The 17735-nt window shown below is 56.9% G+C and overlaps 9 protein-coding genes across 9 annotated transcripts in view; 4 read left to right on the top strand and 5 right to left on the bottom strand.

Moving 5' to 3' along the window:
- Positions 1 to 339, bottom strand: part of VTJ04DRAFT_3821 (uncharacterized protein) — a gene marked incomplete at both ends in the record, with an annotated part of 888 nt that extends 549 nt beyond the window's left edge. Inside the window, one exon of the mRNA XM_069361764.1 lies at positions 155 to 339. Within this exon, the coding sequence (XP_069222342.1) occupies positions 155 to 339 (185 nt within the window). The remainder of the gene's footprint in view (positions 1 to 154) is intronic.
- A 580-nt stretch (positions 340 to 919) lies between these two features.
- On the top strand, positions 920 to 1405 carry VTJ04DRAFT_3820 (mitochondrial 54S ribosomal protein mL60; the record flags this gene model as incomplete). The annotated part of the gene is made up of 3 exons (XM_069361763.1): positions 920 to 969; positions 1041 to 1270; positions 1353 to 1405. The coding sequence occupies 3 exons, from the start codon at positions 920 to 922 to the stop codon at positions 1403 to 1405; spliced, it is 333 nt and encodes a 110-aa protein (XP_069222341.1).
- A 327-nt stretch (positions 1406 to 1732) lies between these two features.
- On the bottom strand, positions 1733 to 2515 carry VTJ04DRAFT_3819 (uncharacterized protein; the record flags this gene model as incomplete). Its single annotated transcript, XM_069361761.1, has 3 exons — positions 1733 to 2120; positions 2213 to 2349; positions 2453 to 2515. The coding sequence occupies 3 exons, from the start codon at positions 2513 to 2515 to the stop codon at positions 1733 to 1735; spliced, it is 588 nt and encodes a 195-aa protein (XP_069222340.1).
- A 494-nt stretch (positions 2516 to 3009) lies between these two features.
- Positions 3010 to 5796, top strand: VTJ04DRAFT_3818 (uncharacterized protein; the record flags this gene model as incomplete). Its single annotated transcript, XM_069361760.1, has 2 exons — positions 3010 to 3336; positions 3409 to 5796. 2 exons carry the CDS (start codon positions 3010 to 3012, stop codon positions 5794 to 5796), a joined length of 2715 nt encoding a protein of 904 aa, XP_069222339.1.
- Positions 5797 to 5877: 81 nt separating this feature from the next.
- VTJ04DRAFT_3817 (uncharacterized protein) lies at positions 5878 to 6968 on the bottom strand (the record flags this gene model as incomplete). The annotated part of the gene is made up of 4 exons (XM_069361759.1): positions 5878 to 5953; positions 6064 to 6243; positions 6778 to 6801; positions 6862 to 6968. The coding sequence occupies 4 exons, from the start codon at positions 6966 to 6968 to the stop codon at positions 5878 to 5880; spliced, it is 387 nt and encodes a 128-aa protein (XP_069222338.1).
- Positions 6969 to 7816: 848 nt separating this feature from the next.
- Positions 7817 to 9917, top strand: VTJ04DRAFT_3816 (uncharacterized protein; the record flags this gene model as incomplete). The annotated part of the gene is made up of 2 exons (XM_069361758.1): positions 7817 to 7940; positions 8002 to 9917. 2 exons carry the CDS (start codon positions 7817 to 7819, stop codon positions 9915 to 9917), a joined length of 2040 nt encoding a protein of 679 aa, XP_069222337.1.
- A 3125-nt stretch (positions 9918 to 13042) lies between these two features.
- Positions 13043 to 14350, bottom strand: VTJ04DRAFT_3815 (uncharacterized protein; the record flags this gene model as incomplete). Its single annotated transcript, XM_069361757.1, has 2 exons — positions 13043 to 14081; positions 14169 to 14350. The coding sequence occupies 2 exons, from the start codon at positions 14348 to 14350 to the stop codon at positions 13043 to 13045; spliced, it is 1221 nt and encodes a 406-aa protein (XP_069222336.1).
- A 577-nt stretch (positions 14351 to 14927) lies between these two features.
- VTJ04DRAFT_3814 (uncharacterized protein) lies at positions 14928 to 15182 on the top strand (the record flags this gene model as incomplete). The annotated part of the gene is made up of 1 exon (XM_069361756.1): positions 14928 to 15182. One exon carries the CDS (start codon positions 14928 to 14930, stop codon positions 15180 to 15182), a length of 255 nt encoding a protein of 84 aa, XP_069222335.1.
- Positions 15183 to 15250: 68 nt separating this feature from the next.
- On the bottom strand, positions 15251 to 17451 carry VTJ04DRAFT_3813 (uncharacterized protein; the record flags this gene model as incomplete). Its single annotated transcript, XM_069361755.1, has 5 exons — positions 15251 to 15352; positions 15419 to 16504; positions 16570 to 16836; positions 16902 to 17161; positions 17352 to 17451. 5 exons carry the CDS (start codon positions 17449 to 17451, stop codon positions 15251 to 15253), a joined length of 1815 nt encoding a protein of 604 aa, XP_069222334.1.
- Positions 17452 to 17735: the final 284 nt, after the last annotated feature.

Below are 17735 nucleotides of genomic sequence, written 5' to 3'. Positions count from 1 at the left end.
ACCCCAATTCCCCTGGGGTTCGGGCAGGTGGTTTGCGGTGGGTTGTTGTTGGGTTGAAAGGAGAGGGAGAGAGGGACAGAGATCCAGACAGGAAGTCGGTCTGGAGAGAGTGGAAGATGAAGACAGGAGGTGAAAGGGGGGAGCTTAAACATACAACTGGCCTGTCGTCCACTGCACCTCCTCGACAATGTCCAGGCTGCTGTGCAGCACAAACTGGTTCAGGTAGCGCGCCTGCTCGCCGAAGCGCGGCTGGCCGTCGCCGCCTTGCTTGCTGGTGCCGAACTCGTGTTCGAAGAGGGGGTTGTCTTGGGTGCCGATTATGGCGAAGTAGTAGCTCATTGTTGATGGTTTTCTTTTCTTTTCTTGATTGCTAATTCTTAAGTCGGAGTTGGGGTCGGCGGCGGCGGTTGTGGTGGTGGTGGTTGGGTTGGATGGTTGAGGCGCGATGGACGGGGGGAGATGGGATGTGGATGTTGATCGAGGCGGGATGGATGAAGGGTGGAATGGCCCGGAGAGTGGAAGAAGAGCCCGATGGATTAGTGGTGTTGAATGATTTGGTGTGATTATCTCTCAATCATTTGTATGCGCCGTGCTGCTGTAAACTTGTGGGTTTTCTCGAGGAATCATAGTTCGACTTCGTCTGGTGTTGTTGCGCACTTCAACAGCGGCCAGCAGGAGGTGACGTTCGTCTCTCGGAGCAGTTGGAGCTTGGATGTCCAGCGGCCACACCCCGGTCCGGTGTGGAGCCAGAACTGCGGGGCGTGATTGGGCTTGGCACTCTGCCGCCGAAGAGCCGCAGCGATTTTTCGGATCGGGACCTTGATTGCTTGACTGACTGCTCCCCGGACCCGACTCCCGATATCAATCCACCCTCGCCCGATCCCCGACCTGCTTCTGATATATCCAATCCTTAGCAATCATGTTCGGGCCATTTAGGATTACCAATGCGTTGAGCGGGGGGTTATTATGGTTCGTTCCCCGTTGCTTGCCAGCCAGCGTTCCTCAGCAGGTCGACAAATGCTAACCCTCTCCCTCCACAGGAAAATCCCCTGGCGCTTGTCGCCCACGCAAAAGGCCCGGCAAAGGAAGAGGCTACGGGCGGTGGACAAGGTGGTCGAGACGCTGAGCAACGCGCTGGCCAAGAAGGGAGAGACGCTCAAGTCGCTGGAGCGGTGGAAGGCCGAGATGCCCACCGAGGCCGAGATGCTGCCGCGCGACAAGTACACCATGTTCGACCGGTACGCGAAACGGTACCGCAAGGGCATTCATAGTGCGTTGCCATTCTTGCCCGTGGTTTGGGATGATGAGGAGGTGAAGGGAAGACAGCTGACGAGTACCCTTCTTGCTTGCAGAACTTCCCAAGTGGACTCGCGTGTCGCAGAGAGTCAACCCGCCTGGTTTTTAAACGACGACAAAAACGGCATGGATGGACAGTTGGGATGGGTGTATATGCTTTGTACCAATACCAATGGAATAAACGGCGTTTGGGGGATATGTATCATATCCACGGCAACCTACGATCAAGAAGACCAAAGGCGTGGTTTGATGCACTGCGAAAGCATCAACCATTGCCTTGTTGATCTGCGTTTTGTGACTTGGGTATCTGAAATTTCCACCTCTTCTCGCCGCTGGACCCGGAATCTGCACTATCCAGCGCGCGGGATCAAGCAGGACCCTACCTATCCTCAACTCCATCATCACCAACCCCTTTCCCCATCTCCCAGTCTCGCGCCTATTTCAACCTGCCATAGTCGTCATCATTATACTGCCTCGACTCCCGCTCCCTCTGCTTGGCCAGCTGAATCGCCCGGCCCAGGCCGCCACGGCCCTCGTCGTAATCCTCGCGGTACTCGTCGCGCACCTGGCCGCCCGACTTGCCGCGGCCGTACTGGCGGCCCTCGGTAAAGCCCGGGTCCAGGTCGGTGCGGATGATGCGCTCGTCCAGTTTGGTACCGCCAATGTACTTCATGCAGTCCAGCGCGTCCTGGTGCGTGTAATACTCGACGAAGCAGAAGCCGCACGGCGTCTTCTGAAACCGGTCCAGCCCCATGATGAGGCGCTTGATCTCGCCGCATTTGGAGAAGAGCTCGTAGACTTGCTCTTCGGTCGTGTAGAAGGAGCTGTAGGGAAGAAGGCGGTTAGAATTGGGATGTGGCGAGAGTGGTTAATGGCGGGGGGACCGGAGGGTTGAAGGAGCTGAAAGGTTGCTTACAGATTGCCGACGTAGAGGGTGGTCGCATTCTTCAGCGGATCCTCCTCGGGCTCGTTGTTAGTGTTGTTGTTGGCGTCGCCATTGTTCTCGCCGTCCTTATTAATCCCGGCCTCCTTCTCCAACCTCCGGCGCTTGTTCTGTTGCGATGCAGAGGTCCGTGATCCATCCGTGTTAGCTTTAGTTCAGACATATTCGGGAGATGATGCGATTCCATCAATTGCGGACGTCTCGGAAGCTCACCCGGTTGCTAAAGTATGCGCTCGGCTGGTCGAGCCGCTCGACAGTGCCTCGTGGTCCTCTCATGGTTGATTCTTGGTGTTGGTTGTGGAATCTGGAAATGGTTGTTGATGTTGGATGTTGTTGATTGAAATCCAAGTTTCCGGAAGGCTGCCGCGTTTCGCCTCGTGTCACTGTTACTTACGAATGTTACCGTCTCAATGCTTCCCAACCGGGCAACAGCGGCTCTCGCCGCTGCAGCGACAGGGATATTTTGGAGCTCAGGGGAGACCTGCAGGACCCACACGGCCGTCGACAGCATGCTCCGGCCCCGTAACTTTCAGCTGCGTTACGCCAACGCCCGTGTGAAAGAAACGCGCTAAGCAAAGCTCCCGTCCATCCAAAGCAACAGTTTCCCAGCCTCTGCCAAAACCGAAAACTTCCCCCGGCAACACACCTCCGAGCTCGCACCACACTCGCCGGGCAACAATTCAAATCGTGGAATGACACCGGCCGGCATTGCTTGACATTGCTTGATGTTCCGTTGAAATCGACTCCCATCACCCGAACCACCAGAGCCGATGCCCAAGATCAAGAGCTTCGCCCCGAGCTGGCTCAACGAGCCCTCCAAGGGCTACAAGCTGTTTGAGCTGCCCGGCGACGATGTGAGGCCACCGACTGGCTTGTACAATAAGAAGGCAAAGCCAGGTCCGCGCCGCACCATCGCACGCCGCGGCACCGAGGTCTTCGTTGCTGTCGGCAAGCAAATCCGATGGGGTGATCTAGCCTTGCTCAGGAACTTCTGGGAGGCAGACCAATCCGGCCGTTCCCCTTCTCCAGAACGCAAGAAGGGCGCCGCCGATGGCTCGCCCAATCTCGATGGTGTCTCTGGCCCGGATGGGTACAGGGTGAGTTTCTCTTAAACTGGGAAACGGTCGGTCGCATGCCCTTCTCTCGCTAACACAGACGTTTGCCTCCAGGTGATAAAAGCGCCTGTCGCCGACGAGATCCGCCAGCTGATCATCTCACCCAACCAAGACTTGATGGCCGTCCTCACATCCCATACCGTTCACATCTGCATCCTGCCTGACAGAACCCACCTCACCACCGAAGACGCTTCCACACCGCTCAAGCTCAAATTCTACACTCTCGGGCCCACGACTCACGTCACGTCGCGCTCCGCCGTCGTCTCTGCGCTGTGGCACCCGCTCGGTGTGAACGGGACCGCTCTTGTTACAGTGACGGAGGATGCTGTCGTGCGCATTTGGGAACTCTCGACCACCGACCGGTGGACCTTCGACCAAGCCACGCTCGCCATTGATCTCAAGAAGCTGGCCGACGGCACGTATCTGGACCAAGACTTCGCCGCTTCGGTTACCGCTACGAACAAGAGCTTTTCGCCTGATGCTTTCGACATGGAAGTCGCTGCAGCTTGCTTTCCCTCCCGCGGCTCTGGAGGCTGGGCCCCTATGACCCTTTGGTTGGCCATGACGAGCGGCGATGTCTATGCATTGTGCCCACTTCTTCCCCAGCGCTGGGCGCCGCCGCCAACGTTGATTCCGTCGCTGTCCGTTTCGGTCGTGGCGCGCGTCGCGGCGGTGGAGGACGACCCCGAAGCTACCCCCGAGGCTCGGCGCCTGGCCCAGCAACAGCTCGAGTGGATGTCGGACCTTGATAATCAGGATCCCAAACTTGTGGAAGGCAAAGGATATTGGGGCGAGACCATCGAGGTGTACTCCCGGCCGTCGCGGCCTGGCGTGGTCCCGAAGCTCCAAGGCCCCTTTGAGTTTGATCTGAATCCCGACGACGAGCAGGATGACGAGGTGGAGCTTAAGGACATCTACGTCATTGGGCCGAAGGCTGATGTGGAGGATTTGATGTTTGGGGAGGACGACCAAGAGGTAGAGCTAGATGGGGATGGGAACGGGTTGTCACTGACGGTTGTTTGCCTCCTTTCCACCAGCGGGCAGGTCAAGATCTGTCTGGATGTGGAGGGCGTGGAGGCGCAGTGGCTTCCGCCTCGGTCTAAGCACGCAGCGAAGTCTTTCGCTGTTCCGACTACGACCCCGTCGCTGCTGACTTTCCAAACTTTCGACACGCTCAAGCCGGTCGAGGTGACCCTGGACAGCTGGCCCATGTTCAGCGAGGATCCTACGTCACGCTACGCTTTCTACGTTACCCACCCTGCCGGTATCACTTCGGTGTCCTTGGCGCCATGGGTGTTCCGCCTGGAGAGTGAGCTGGAAGGCGCGTCGGATGCCGGAGCAGAGTTCCGCATCGATCTGCTCACCAAAGGCCAAGGCTCGGAGCGTGAGCGCATCTACACGCAGTCCCGCGGCCAGCACGCCCTTGCGGCAGCTACGGTCATCAAGGAGCCCGAGCTGGGCCATCTGGTCCTGTCTGCTGGCCCTCGCGGCCCCGTGGCGCTGTTTTTCGACACGCCCGAACCGGCCGACACGCCCAAGGAGCTCCCGGCATCTCTCCCTGACGATTTGGACTTCCCGCCGCCCGAGGTCGCCTGGGAACCTCGCCCGCTCTTCCACCCATCCGAAGCCCTCGACCAGCGCAGCGCCCTACCGCAGTGGATCGACTACCTCAAGACGGGCCGGCGGCGTCCGCTGCTGCAGCAAGAAGTCCGCCTCTCAATGGCGACTCTGGAGGTGTTTACCGAGGCTCACAAGGTCATCTCCACCGAAGTCGAAAACATCAATAATGCGGTCGCCGAGTTGTTCCGCAAGTGCCAGATGCTGCAGGGCGAGCTGCGCGAGCAGATCGCCAAGGCGAACCAGAATAAACGCATCGTTGACGTCATCACCGGAGAGGAGTCAGGGGACGAAACTCCCGTGTCGCAAGACCAGCTTACTAAGGAGCGGCTGAAACAGATCCAGAAACGCCAGGAGGAGCTACAAGCCCGGATGGACAAGCTGCGACGCCGGCTGGGACAGGCTGCTTGCCGCGAGCTGAGCGACCGCGAGAAGGCTTGGGCCGAGGAGGTCAGGACGTTGGGGAGCAGCATTCTGGGGCCGGAAGCCGCCGCGGATCTTGTTCCTGCTACTGCGTCCGCAGCCGCCGGGGCGGCCGCGAACAAGGCAGCATCCCCCGCGCCTTCGACGCCAGGCAAGGAACTCTGGCGCCGGTTCGAGGAAGTCAGGGCCTTGCGGGAGGACTTGTTCCGGCAGGCTGAACAGGTGCAAAAGGCGCACGAAGGCGGCAGCGAGCGGGAAGGATCGCCGGCGCCCGGGCAGCTCAAGATACCCGCGGAGGTGCGCAGGCAGAAGATGGCCAAGGTGATGGGCCTGTTGGACCGCGAGGCGGCGTTGATGGATGCGGTTAAGGCGAGGATTGAGAGGCTGAGCATTGGGGGGTAGTGATTGATTGGGGAGGAGAGAAGGGGACGGGGAAAGGGGACGAAGGTGATGAGGTAGCCTTGCCCGGCGGTTTGTTTCACTTCACTGGGGCTGGATACAGAGTAGGGTACGAGGCCAGGCTGTTGTGAAGGTCTGGACGGCAGAGGACGCCCGGCGCCTACTTCGGTAGGCCAGGGGTTGCCGTGACGCCGTGGACAGTTAGGAGGTTGGGATGTCCTATCTGCCTCGCTGATGCATCCAACGCCCACCCGAGGCTCTGCTACTTACGGGATGTGTGGCGAGCACGGCATCGAGAGGCGGATATCTGAATGGCTATCGAATGCCGTCCGGTGCCCAACGGCCAGGCTACATGCCGCAACGACGAAGACGTAGATGGAAAGGACCTGGAAACAGAAGCCGGAGGGAACCAGATGGATGGGATGGATACGAGCCTGGCTACGAGCCTGGCTACGTCCCGGCAATGTCCTCTTACACGTTTGTTTTTGATAGGGCAGGTGCACGAGTCAGGTACAGAAGATATCAATTGACCCTCAGTAAGAAAACAACTGTTGACGTTGAATGTTGGGTGGCTACTTGGCCAGACGTGTCTGTGTCGACGGCTGCGGGACTGCGGTCAATAGCCAATCGATGCAAGTAGGGCTAATCGATCCACAGGGGATTGGTCCATGGTCAGATCCTCGCATCTCAGCTACCACTCAAGGTCGATCGAGAGGCCAAAGCAGGTTTTTTGTTGGGACACTACGAGTTGGTCTGGTCCGGTGTATTAGGTTCACTTGTTTCAAGAGGTGTCGCCTTACTTGATGTTGGATCTCGTCGATCCATTTCTGGGTGGCGATCCCGATGGAGAGGGCGCCAAGGTTATGTTGCTGGTGGTTTGAAATTGGGTTGTAATAGAGCAGAATAACAACAAGAAGACCAACGCTCACCTGCGTCGGTTTGTCTGACGTTCAAGTTAACACAACGTATCGTCTTGGCCGTAACGGCTTGCCCTGAGGGTAGACTTGACTAAGACGGGTATGAGAGCGAAACTCGGGTGCAGATGTGTCCCCTTGGGATGATACTCACTCAGAACGCGTGGGGAGGGGCGGTAAAAAATCTGGGGAACGCAAGGCTGTCAGGTGGATGACGGGCGTCAAAGCCACGTCCAGAGAGGGCCAAGGCGGGGGCCCCATGGACTGAACAACATGAGACAGCAGGGCGAGGAGATGGCGAATGGGCCACTGGTTTGCTGTGAGGGAACATCGGTGAAAGCATCGTTGTCGCTCTGGACCAGTCTTGGTTGTTTTTGGTTTTCGTGGGTAAGGTTTGTGGACTGCTGCAGGAAGCACACATAGACTCGGGTAGGGTATGTATGGATGCGCATACTACTGACGTCAGCATATTACGGAGCTACGAGTGTATGCACCCGGCCTGCAGGTCACCGAGGCTCTTCACACCGCCGCTTAGTTAGACTATGGTATGTACTAATATGTATGCGAGTGTAGGACAGTTCCGAGAGATGGACGTTTGGTTGACGGGGGTTTGTGTCGGCGCGCATATGCAACAGGGGGTTCTTAGCACGCTTCTATTGCATAGAGGCGTTTGCCCATGCAGAGAGAGAAGAGGTGTGCTGTGTGACTGAACTTGGGGGAAATTCCGAACACACAGCCGTAGGTTTTCGTCTTCTATTTTCTTTACGACGTACTTTCTTGGGGAACTTCCGGCCTGGACTCTGGTCCATACCCCTGGTTCTTTGAAGGTGTGAGGTATGTGCACCCCATCCCCCATGGCGGTTGATTTTTGCCGTATGGCACAGGTGTCAGCCTCACTTTCTGACTTGATAACAAGGCATGGGGGGGGGGGGGGGGCGAGTCGTCATCACGAAGCTGGCTGCCATGGTTCCGGGCATAAGTAGTTGGGGTGGGAAGGGAGGCAATGTCTCCGATCTGTTGCTGGCGTTCCCTCAGACAATTTTGCTTCTCCTTCCGGAGTGGAGGATAATGGTAGAGATTCCTACCTAGACACGACCCCGATTTTCCCAATGCTTGTTCGCCTACCCAACAACGAAGAGCCATCCTCCCCAGCCCAGGCCCAGACTTGCCAACAACAGCCCACCATGGCGGAGGCTCAAGTATCTGTAGCTGACCTGCGGAGGCAAATTATTGGTAAGCACCCCATGGAGGCCATTGGCTGGAACAAATGGGCTAATCGTCTCTCACTGGACAGATAACTGCGAGGTTGTATTTCCTGGGCCTGTGCTCTCAGTGGTAACCACGAAGGCTGGTCCTGAAGAGTTTACTCTTGTAGTTGTGGAGAAACATTCTCGTCGTGGTAGACCCGTCGTCCGCGCATCGGGGACAGGGCCGACTTACACAGCTGCTCTGGCCGCTTTGCTTTCTCACACAGCTGAGCTTGTTGAGAAGCATCTTAGTGAAAATTCCAGCTCAGGAGACCAAGACTCGACCGTTTCTGGGGAAGGAGATAACTTTGGCTGGTGGATTCAAGACGGCCAACAATATCCTGACGATGCTGATGACGGGCGCTCGACCGAGTTGTACATTGCTGGGGAGGATGATTTCGAGGATATGGACCCAGAAGTTGACGGGATGGATCCCAAGGATGAAGAGGCTGGCTATGAGGCGGTCTCGGTCATGGCTGGGTCTGGCGTGGAAGACCGCCGAGGCCCCCGCGATATCAAGACCGTTCCTACCCAACAACGGTACCCTCTTCCTCCTTCACCTCGATCTCGAGAACCAAGCCCATGCAGCCCGGATGTCCGCCGTCCAGGTCTCCCATCCCTGAAGCCGTCTCAGCGCGGCCAAAGCACTTCAACAGCTCCGAAGGTGTCCTCGCGCCCGCAGCAGTCTACTAACACATCCCCGAGGCCGTCGACCTGGCCAGTTGCTCCACTGCCACCACCCCCTCCTCCTCTCCCGCCACCGCCAACCTTCCCACCCTTCCCACCGAACCCGGCCTTTGGATTTGGGCATCTCCCACCGGTTCCTCTTCCCATGTTGCCCGGGTTTCCGGCAATTATGCCTCCGAAACTTACGGGGTCACCTCTCCCTCCCCTTCCGCCGCCGCCGCCTCCACCTCCTCCGGTCCGGAGGTCAGCTTCTCCTGAACAATCCCAGCCATGGGGTCCTCCTCCTCCTCCGCCTGGGCCCCGTGTCCAGCCAAAGCCGGCACAAGCAACGAAACTCCAACATTCTCCCTCCTCTTCTTCCTCTCCTTCATCATCCCGTCCAGCTGTCATTCCACCACCCCCACCCTCATCACCGCAGCAAAAGCCGAGGCCGTCTTCTGACCACATCCGGGATTTACTCCTCGCCATCACACACCGCGGCAAAACCCGCCATGTGATGACCAAACTCCCATCTGAAAGCGCCTGCACACCCGCCGTCTCGGTGGGGTACATCAAGTCCACAGCCCTGGACTATGTTAGGCAGAACCCTGCTGCGTTCGGACTCACTTCTACCCAGCCAAAAGGCCATGATGACGGGCCTGCTCCCTACTCGCTCGCTTGGTGGGATCTCAAGCACAGACCACAACAGCAGAGGCAGCAGCAGGGCGTCGACAACAACAACGCCGTCCTCTCCAGCCTTGGTGCCGAGATCAAGTGTCTGGCGGTCGGATCGACGCATTGCGATTTGGCCGGGTGGAAGGGAGATGATTTGACGCGGGTTGTGGAGGGGCTTTCCATCGGACAGGAAGGGGAGTTGGTCAGGATTGAGGTTGTGGTTGTGAGTGATGAGCAAGCTGCTCCTCCTCCTACAGTTTCTTCTTCTGCTACTACTACTACGACGGCCCAAGAGAAGGCCGAGCCGGGCCAGACTCAGACTCGGGGGAAGAGTCGGTCTCCTGCTCCTCAGAATCAACAACAGCAACAACACAACAAGCCCACCTTTCGAACCCAACAGCAGCAGCGACTGCAACAGCAGCGTCACTCGCTTCCCTTTCCACCACCACCACCCCCCTCGCCCCCGCGATCCAACAGCCCTTCCGCAACTCCTTCGATGCGAATGACGAGACCGGCTGGCCTTGCCACGCGCGGCAACGTCAGCCCTGTGCCTGGCCCTGTTGGTGTGCCTCCGCGCCCCGGGTCGGTGCCTGTTCCGGCTGCTGCCCGGGTTGAGTGCTGAGGTTGCCTAGCTCGAACCAGGCTGAATGAAAAAGGGTGGCGGTGGTGGTGGGAAATGGAGGTTGGTCACCAGACTTCACGTTACTTTTTTCAACGCATACACGCGGACCCACGTTATCTGACTGTCACTTATTTTCTTCTCCATGTATTCTCGTGTATTTTTCTTATGATGTATTTATATTTCCTACCTGGTCTTCCGTCTGCGTTGTTTTGTTTTTGTCTCGATCAAGCACTCAAAAGTATGTCTTCGAAAAGTGTACTTTGTGTTGGTACCCCCGGGCCTTGAGATTCCCTCTTAAATTACCCCTTAGAAGAAAAATGATAGGTTATCATGAATGTTTACCACTGCTTCTAGATCGGACAGCGACTAGCAAAAATGACTCTTTTTCTGCACATTTCGGAAACTCCCGAATGGAACTTCCCCAATAGCCACGTGCGCCGCGTGTGTAACATACCAGGCACCCTTTAGCTCCCGTCGGAGTGCGGATGGGGTGTGTCATCGGGGGTCATCCGACTTGAACAGACGACCAAAAGCCAACAGCCTCGTGCTTGGGTATAACACCCCGATTACCGGACTCCCGAACAGATCTGACACACTTACCTGACATACCATTTTGAGTTGGGCTGAGATTGTCTGGCCACACCCACGGATCTCCGAGTCAACCAGGCGTACGGAGAAGCTTGGTGTCATGTCAACTTTGATCAAATCCGGCGGCTGGATCTGACCGTTGAGCCATCTCGGCCTCGCCGCACATATTAACAGGGCAAACTAGCTCAGCCATACCACAAACACAAGCATTGCTATCCAGAGTATGTGGTTAAACAATAAATTACAAACCTATCACGTCCGTGTGAGAAATCCATTTCGCTCATCTCCTCGCGCATCCCACACCCCGAGCCTCTCCCCACGCCCAGCCAGCCTCGCAGCCGCGCACGCCTGGCACAGCCTCGTCTAACACCCCACGAGCCTCGTGGACTGCTTGCCCTCTTGTACCACCTCCTCCTCAAGGAAGGGCGTTGTACCTTCCTGTTCCTGAAAATAAAATTACCGCACATCGGAGATGAGCAAGCCGGTAAGGCGCCCTGGACCCCAAACACGGGTTTCCACCAGCGCGCTGGGATTCAAAAACTTCTCAATACCATAACAACCGGGCAACGGGCTTAAAGCGCCATGATGAGATGAGTATCATGATTTTCATTTTCTCGCCTTCAACTCAACTCATGCTTCACACTTTCTTTTTCTGAATCACCGAGCGGCATTATTGTAATACGTCCAACACCGCGTTCCCGAATCTCCGAGGAAATTCCCGCAACGTCTGTACAGCGCCCTCGTGACGATGGCGACGACGGTGGTCTCGTGACCTAGGTACCTGCCGGTGAGAAGGGCAAGAGGAGTTTGAGCAGTATACGCCGAAGCATCAGAGCGGCTTGAACGGTTGGTGTGTTTGGGGGTACGTCCTCGCGGAAGTCTCGACGCATTCAAGGAAGGCGTGAATCACCGTAACGCCTGGATGGCATAGCAGTTGCCCATCGACGACGACCGTTATGGATGACTACCTGCCTAATTTGACCGTGAAGAAGAACCGGGGTGGTCAGGGAATGACCTACGGAGTACTTACAGTACAAGACGACGACTCATCCAGGGCCACCAGGGCGATGACCGAGCGGCCAAGGGATTGACTGTGAGCGAACGAGTCCCCATCGACACCTCGGTATAGTATGGTTGCCTCACTTTCACAAGCACCTAACCAACCAACCAACTGGCCAAAGCCCCGACCGGAGTGAGTCCCTTCTCACATGTGCCACGACAGGCCCTAAGTCTCGCCATCTTGGACAGAAACGAAAGAAACAGAGGAGTGGTAACTCCCTACTTACACAACATGCTGGTTTCACCTTGCCCGGATGACTCGAACTGCCCTGTCCACCCGCTACTACAGGGTGGGCTGTTTAGATCCTCGTTCGGTTCCGTGGACATGGACACAACTAGTTACTTTCACCCCAGATATACAAGTTGACTCGAGTCGAGTTGATGCATGGAAACACAACATCACCGTTGGTGTTGTGTTGGGCTAGGCAATATCGCGATCACAAGCACAAGCATCAAGCATGAACACAAAACACAAGCAGCCTCACTCGATTCCATCACCCTATTGGCGGCCATGGCTAGGTCTGCTCTACACATTGCACAAACTACCTACCTCACCTAGGTACCTCGGGTAGGGAGATAAACCCCGCTTGGGCAGTTAGTCGTGTGACAGGCAGGGTAGCTCTCTTCAGGAAGGGACCTGCTCCGCGTCTCACTGCCTGAGGTTAACAACGCCTACCCGAATCCCTGCCTCTACTCAGTATGTCCAGGATTACGTACCACGAGACTCGACAAGTAGGTGGTCAGTAATACACCAGAGAGGTCCAGGGCGTGTTGCAGCCGGTGAGTCTCGAGAGAGAGAGACAGACAGGAGCTCGAGTGTGAACATGCGTAACGGGATCAATACTGTTTGCGTCGCGTTAGAGCGAACCCATTCATATCCCCGTGTGATGGGTGAGATGAGGTATCAACGCCTGGAGAGGGAGGGAGGGAGTGTAACGTAACTTTGACTCTTTAGTTCCACCGTTCCCTACAATGACTCTGTTCGACGGGCCCGGAGCAAAGGCGCTGAGGTAGCAGAGGATGTAGACTTCCGACCTTGAATGGTTCTTCCGATTATACCTCCAAGCGATGTCGATTGAAGTCAGGTTAGATAATTAGTTCGTGGATCACCGTCCAGACATCAAAGCACACGCCAGCCAGCCACAACCAGAGGCCATGTAATTCATTGACAAGACATATTTCGCCGGCAGATCAGCCTCAAATCCCCGAGACCAACCATCCATATTTCTCCCTTTTTGTCTTCTTCTGCTACTACCTATTAATATGCCAGCCCAAGCAACCTGACATAAAGACACCACCAGCCTGGAACCCAGATGACCTTTTCCTCGCCTTACAAAGTGTTTGAGGACACACCAAAAAGAATAAACAAAATACAAAACACAGGGTATCACCCATCCATCCAACTCCCCCTCTCCCCTTCTCCCCGATTCCATCCATCCATCACGCCACCAACCCATCAACCGTCCCCTTCCCCCGCTTCAATGCTCCCGATGCTCCCTCTCCCGCTCCCGCTCCCTCATCGCCTGCATCTGCTGCGCTTGCCTCATCTTCCAGCTATCCTTGATACTCTTGGCCGCCGCCAGCAGGTCCTGCTCCGAGACGCCGTCCTTGATGCTCTGCATGACCGAGTTGACGGTGCTGACGTGGTTGGCCTCGTTCTTGTCGTCGCGGAACCGGTACAGGCGCCACCGCTTCTCCTCGTCCAGGCAGCACTCGACCACGCGGTCCTGCAGCGGGTCGTTCCACGACTTGAGACGCTCCCACTCCTCCTCGGTGAGGTACAGCGGTTCGGGGAACTCTTCGTAATTCGGCTGGTTGCCCGGGCCCGAGCCGGTGAACACCAGCAGGCGCGCCTCGGGGAGGGAGTCGTAGTCGATGAACGGCTCGGTTTGGCCCGCGGCGCGCTCGGCCTCGGTGGGCTCGACGCGCGGGAACTTGAGGCGCAGGCGGAAGTCGACCGTGTTTTCGTGGGGCGCTTTCCATTTCAAAATGTGCGGGTCGGTGCCGAACTGGTAGGGGGACGTGCGGCAGGTGAAGATGAGCCCGTCCGTGTCGTGCTTGAGGTTGGGGATCACGTCGCGGAACATCATTTCGATGCCGTACGAGAACTGCATCTCCTTCATCTCCACCTTGAAGGCCTGGTACTGCAGCTCCTCCGGGTAGGTGGCGAAGAGGTTTTTGTACGGCTTCATGACGTGTTCCTTGAAGTAGCCCAGGCGTTTGTCCAGGGGCTTGGAGAGCAGGTCGGCCTTGCCGTCGAGCGCGAGGAGGTCGAAGACGAGGAACTTGGGCTCTTTTTCACCGTTGGGCAGGCGGTCCATCACCAGCTCGCCGTCGATCAGCGTGCCCGTGTGGAAGGCGGCTTGGTCGTGCGCCAGAGGGAAGTGGAGGTTGCGCTGGTGCAGCCACCAGTAGTCGTTTTTGCGGTCGACGAGGTAGGCGCACTCGCCGCCTTGCTCATCGGTGGTCAGGTAGAGGAGGTAGCGGATGCCGTCGGACTTTTCGCAGACGTAATAGCTGTTGGGGAGGGGAGACCAGATTAGTCTGGGGAAATGAACAAGCATAAGGAGAAAGAAGAGAAGGGGAAACGACATGGTAACGTACTCCTCGCGACGCAACTCATCGAGATGTTTCCTTGAAAACGACACGGGCTGAGCGCCCGGAAACCCGTGCGACGAGCGACCCAGCAGGGCGGCGACCTCGGCGCGCAGCTCTCTAAGCAGGTTGCCTTCGGCGCGGATGCCGGGATTTGCGATGTCGCGCAGGGGATGGGCGGCCTGATCCATCTTGGAATCTTGGATATGGCTAGTAGCTAGTATGGAGTGGCTATATATCAATGCCTGGTTCGAGTCCTAGAAAGCCAAAGACTCGGGATGTCTTTTAATGGGTGTTGCGATCTAGGGGAGCTTCGGCGATCGAGGGGTCCAAGTCGACGGCGTCGTCATGGACCGGTTCGGAGGGAGGTTGGAGATATTCGGCGCGCAGGATGCCAGCGGGGCATGAGGTCTGAAATTTTTGAGGGTTCAGCGCCGTATTATTTCGTCTCTGCCCCGTATTCGCGGCTTCAATACGGGGCTCGCCGCGAATGGGAGGATGATGAGGATGGGAGCCGTCGATGTGAATGTCCGAGAGCCTGGAGCAGGACGCTGTTCCTGTGCTTATCTTATCGGCGCCAAGGAACAGGGGTGCAGCTAGGGGAAGGACGTCATCCCTTCTTGGGGTGCTGGGGACGATGCCAAACAAACACAGTATTCCAAGCAGAGACGAACCCAAAATTACCTGAGGTACCTCAGGTAGTTCCTGTGAATGAGTGGGCGAACAATGTTGTGCAAATAACTAACTGTCCGACTCACTTGAATTAAAATGCTGGGAGATACTCAAGGTATCCTTGGATGTAGGCCCTTCAAACCACCAACACTCAACCTGCACCACCACCAGAAGAAAAAAGCCACAAGGACGCCCAGTCAACGCTCACTCAAAAACCCAACATCACCGCTCATCTATTATTCCTTAATAACCGCTTTCATAGCATCCACAGCCATCGCCATAACTAGCCATTACAGCGGAAGCAGGCCAACCCAGGCATATTATTATACAGCCCAAAGCCAACGCTCTTAGCATGCCATGTCATCGTCTGTCTCGCTTCAACAGCCTTCCCTAGCACCAACGCCCCCCTGACCCCTCAGTTACGTCCTGAGCTCATCAATCTTCTCAACCTCAGCCTTCGCCTCCTCCCACGTCTCCTTGTTCTTCTTGGCCCACTCGATTTGGCTCTTTGCGTAGGCAAGCTGTAAAGGACGAATCTGTCAGCAGGTCGGTTCAAAACAAGAACGATAAAAAAAAAAAAAACTCACCATATACCGCTTCAAATCATCCTCCTTCTCCCTCTGAAACCTCTTCAAATCCTTCAGAATGCTAGCACTCGCATCCTTGACATCCTGCGCTGCCGCCACCTTGGCCTGCTCCAGCTGCACTATCTGCTCTCTCGTCCGGGTGATGGTATCGCGCCTCGTCTTCTCCGGATCTGCGTCCACAACCCCCTGCACCGCATGCCTGAGCGGCCCAAAAATCCGGTTGGTGATCGACGTCGCGCTGGGCGCCTTCCGATGACTAGGCACCGCCGGGGCGCCAACGTTCGCCGACGGCGCCGACGAAAGATCCCCGTGCGTGGGCGGGAAGTCCGAGTCGATCGACGCCGTGTCTTCATTACTCCCATCGCGCTGATGACCCGGCGACCTACGCGGTGGCGGCGGCGGGAGTGTTGTGCTATTGCTCAGGTACTGCTCGATTCGCCTGGCCTCAGCCTCGCTGCGTTCCAGCTGGTCGAGCAGGGCTTTCTTCTTGTTGAGTTCATCAATGGTCATCTCCTGCTGCACCCTCTTCAGCGTGCGGTAGCGCAGGACGTTGCGGATGACGCCTGCAAACTGGGCGTTTTCGCGCATCGGCTCAGCAAAACTCGCGCCTAGAGTGGTGGAGAGCTCCTCAGTTGCGATGTACGACGAGTCGGCTGCCTGCCCTATCCTCTCAATGGCCGTGGAAAGAGATTGCGTGGGTTCGGAAAGCGCAAACGCGTTGTACCGCGCGCCCAGTTCTGAGAGGTCCGAGGCAAGGTGAGAGAGGTGGCTGAGGGTTCGCCGGTTCACCTTCTCCATAGAGCCCATGAGCAGCGACTCGAGTTCGCGGACAGACGCTTCGAAGGCGGTAAAGTATGGGTCCAGCTCTTGTTCGCTCAGGTTGTTGTTATCCGGTGGGAACCGCGCAAATACCTGGGCGTTGGCCGGGTCAGGTGGAGGGGCCGCCGGGGCTGACTTGAGTTTGGCAGAGTTCCCTGGCACAGGGAGGAATTCGTGACCTGGTGTCGGGTTGGCGGGATCTAGCGGAGGAGCTTTCGTGATGGACTTGGGGATGGATGAGAGAGGTGGGGAGTGAAGGACTTCGTTCTTGTGTTATTGTCAGCGTGGGCCGTCGCTCTCCTCGGTGTCATTCAGGAACAGATAAAACCTACCCAACTTGAGTTGGGATCCAGAAACCTCCACCATACGCCGTCAGTCCGGACCTGCTCCATGCGCCTGCAGCGGTTGAGGAACACAGCCAGCATGCGCTTCCGGAGGTCGATGATCTGCTGGTCTTGCTTCGCGTTGGTGGGGTTGGCCGCGTAGTCGGCCATGGTATGCTTCTCTGGAATCGGTGGAATGATAAGGGTGGGATGTAATCTCGTGAGCGCATCGCGGAGAGACGCAAATTCCGAGTATCGGCGGCGAACTATGAGGTCCTGAGGTCGAGGTCAGTCCAGGCATGTCCAGGCCAACTGCGCATGTCCGTAAGAGCATTCCATACCCCTGTCTTGATGGTATAAACAATGTATCTCCCATTCTCAGCACTCTTGCCAGCCTCGGTAATCAGGATAGGTATCTCTGGGTTCTCGTAGAGCATTTGCTCAATGCGGCTGTCGTAGCCCCCCGGTTTGGTCCGAGGCACCAGCTCACCCCTGTCCCGGGCATCGTCCTCCTCGTCGCTGTCGGCATCGGTAGCTTGGTGCCGGGCACCTTCGTCTCCAGTCGACGACGTTGGTGTGCCGGGGATTTGATATTGAGAGTCTAAAACCGTCCACCCAGGGTCAGCATCCTCCTCATCGCTGAGACTGATTGTATGGTATGTATCCATGGGTCTGGGCCTCGGCATCGCAGGAACGAGACATCAATGCCGAAAACGATGACGACGACGGGATGGGATGAGATGAGGACGGGAAGTTGGGCAAACAGAACAGACAAACGTCTGGCAACTCACATTCATGGACAGTCGGAGAAGAGGGGTTGGCGGAGGATGCAAACGAGTCCCTACGATCGAAGCTCCCGCCGTACGGGTTGTTGTCCTCGTCATTCCACATGGCGCCCGTGCTTTATTCAACCTCGAGTGCGACAAGAGCGGGATGTGGCGTAGCCTGCCGGCATAGGTTCACACCTATACAGAAATCAAAATATTATTGCACACAATGCTCTGGAGGTGGCGGTTTGCAATGGCCAGCCAGCTCAGTGGTGTGTCGGCGGAAGGGGGGAGAGCAATCGATCGGGAGAGGGATGTCTTGTCACTCAAGTCGCGACGGGACGGCGGATGGCGGGGTAATAGGAGCTCAACAACATCCAAGGGATGAGGAGTTGGCTGGGGTTGTGG

This window comes from Mycothermus thermophilus (assembly GCF_041956435.1).
Source record: "Mycothermus thermophilus strain CBS 625.91 unplaced genomic scaffold VTJ04scaffold_2, whole genome shotgun sequence".
NCBI classification, from domain to species: domain Eukaryota; kingdom Fungi; phylum Ascomycota; class Sordariomycetes; order Sordariales; family Chaetomiaceae; genus Mycothermus; species Mycothermus thermophilus.
The sequence above is the reverse complement of the archived record's forward strand: the minus strand, read 5'-3'. Positions and strand labels throughout refer to the sequence as shown.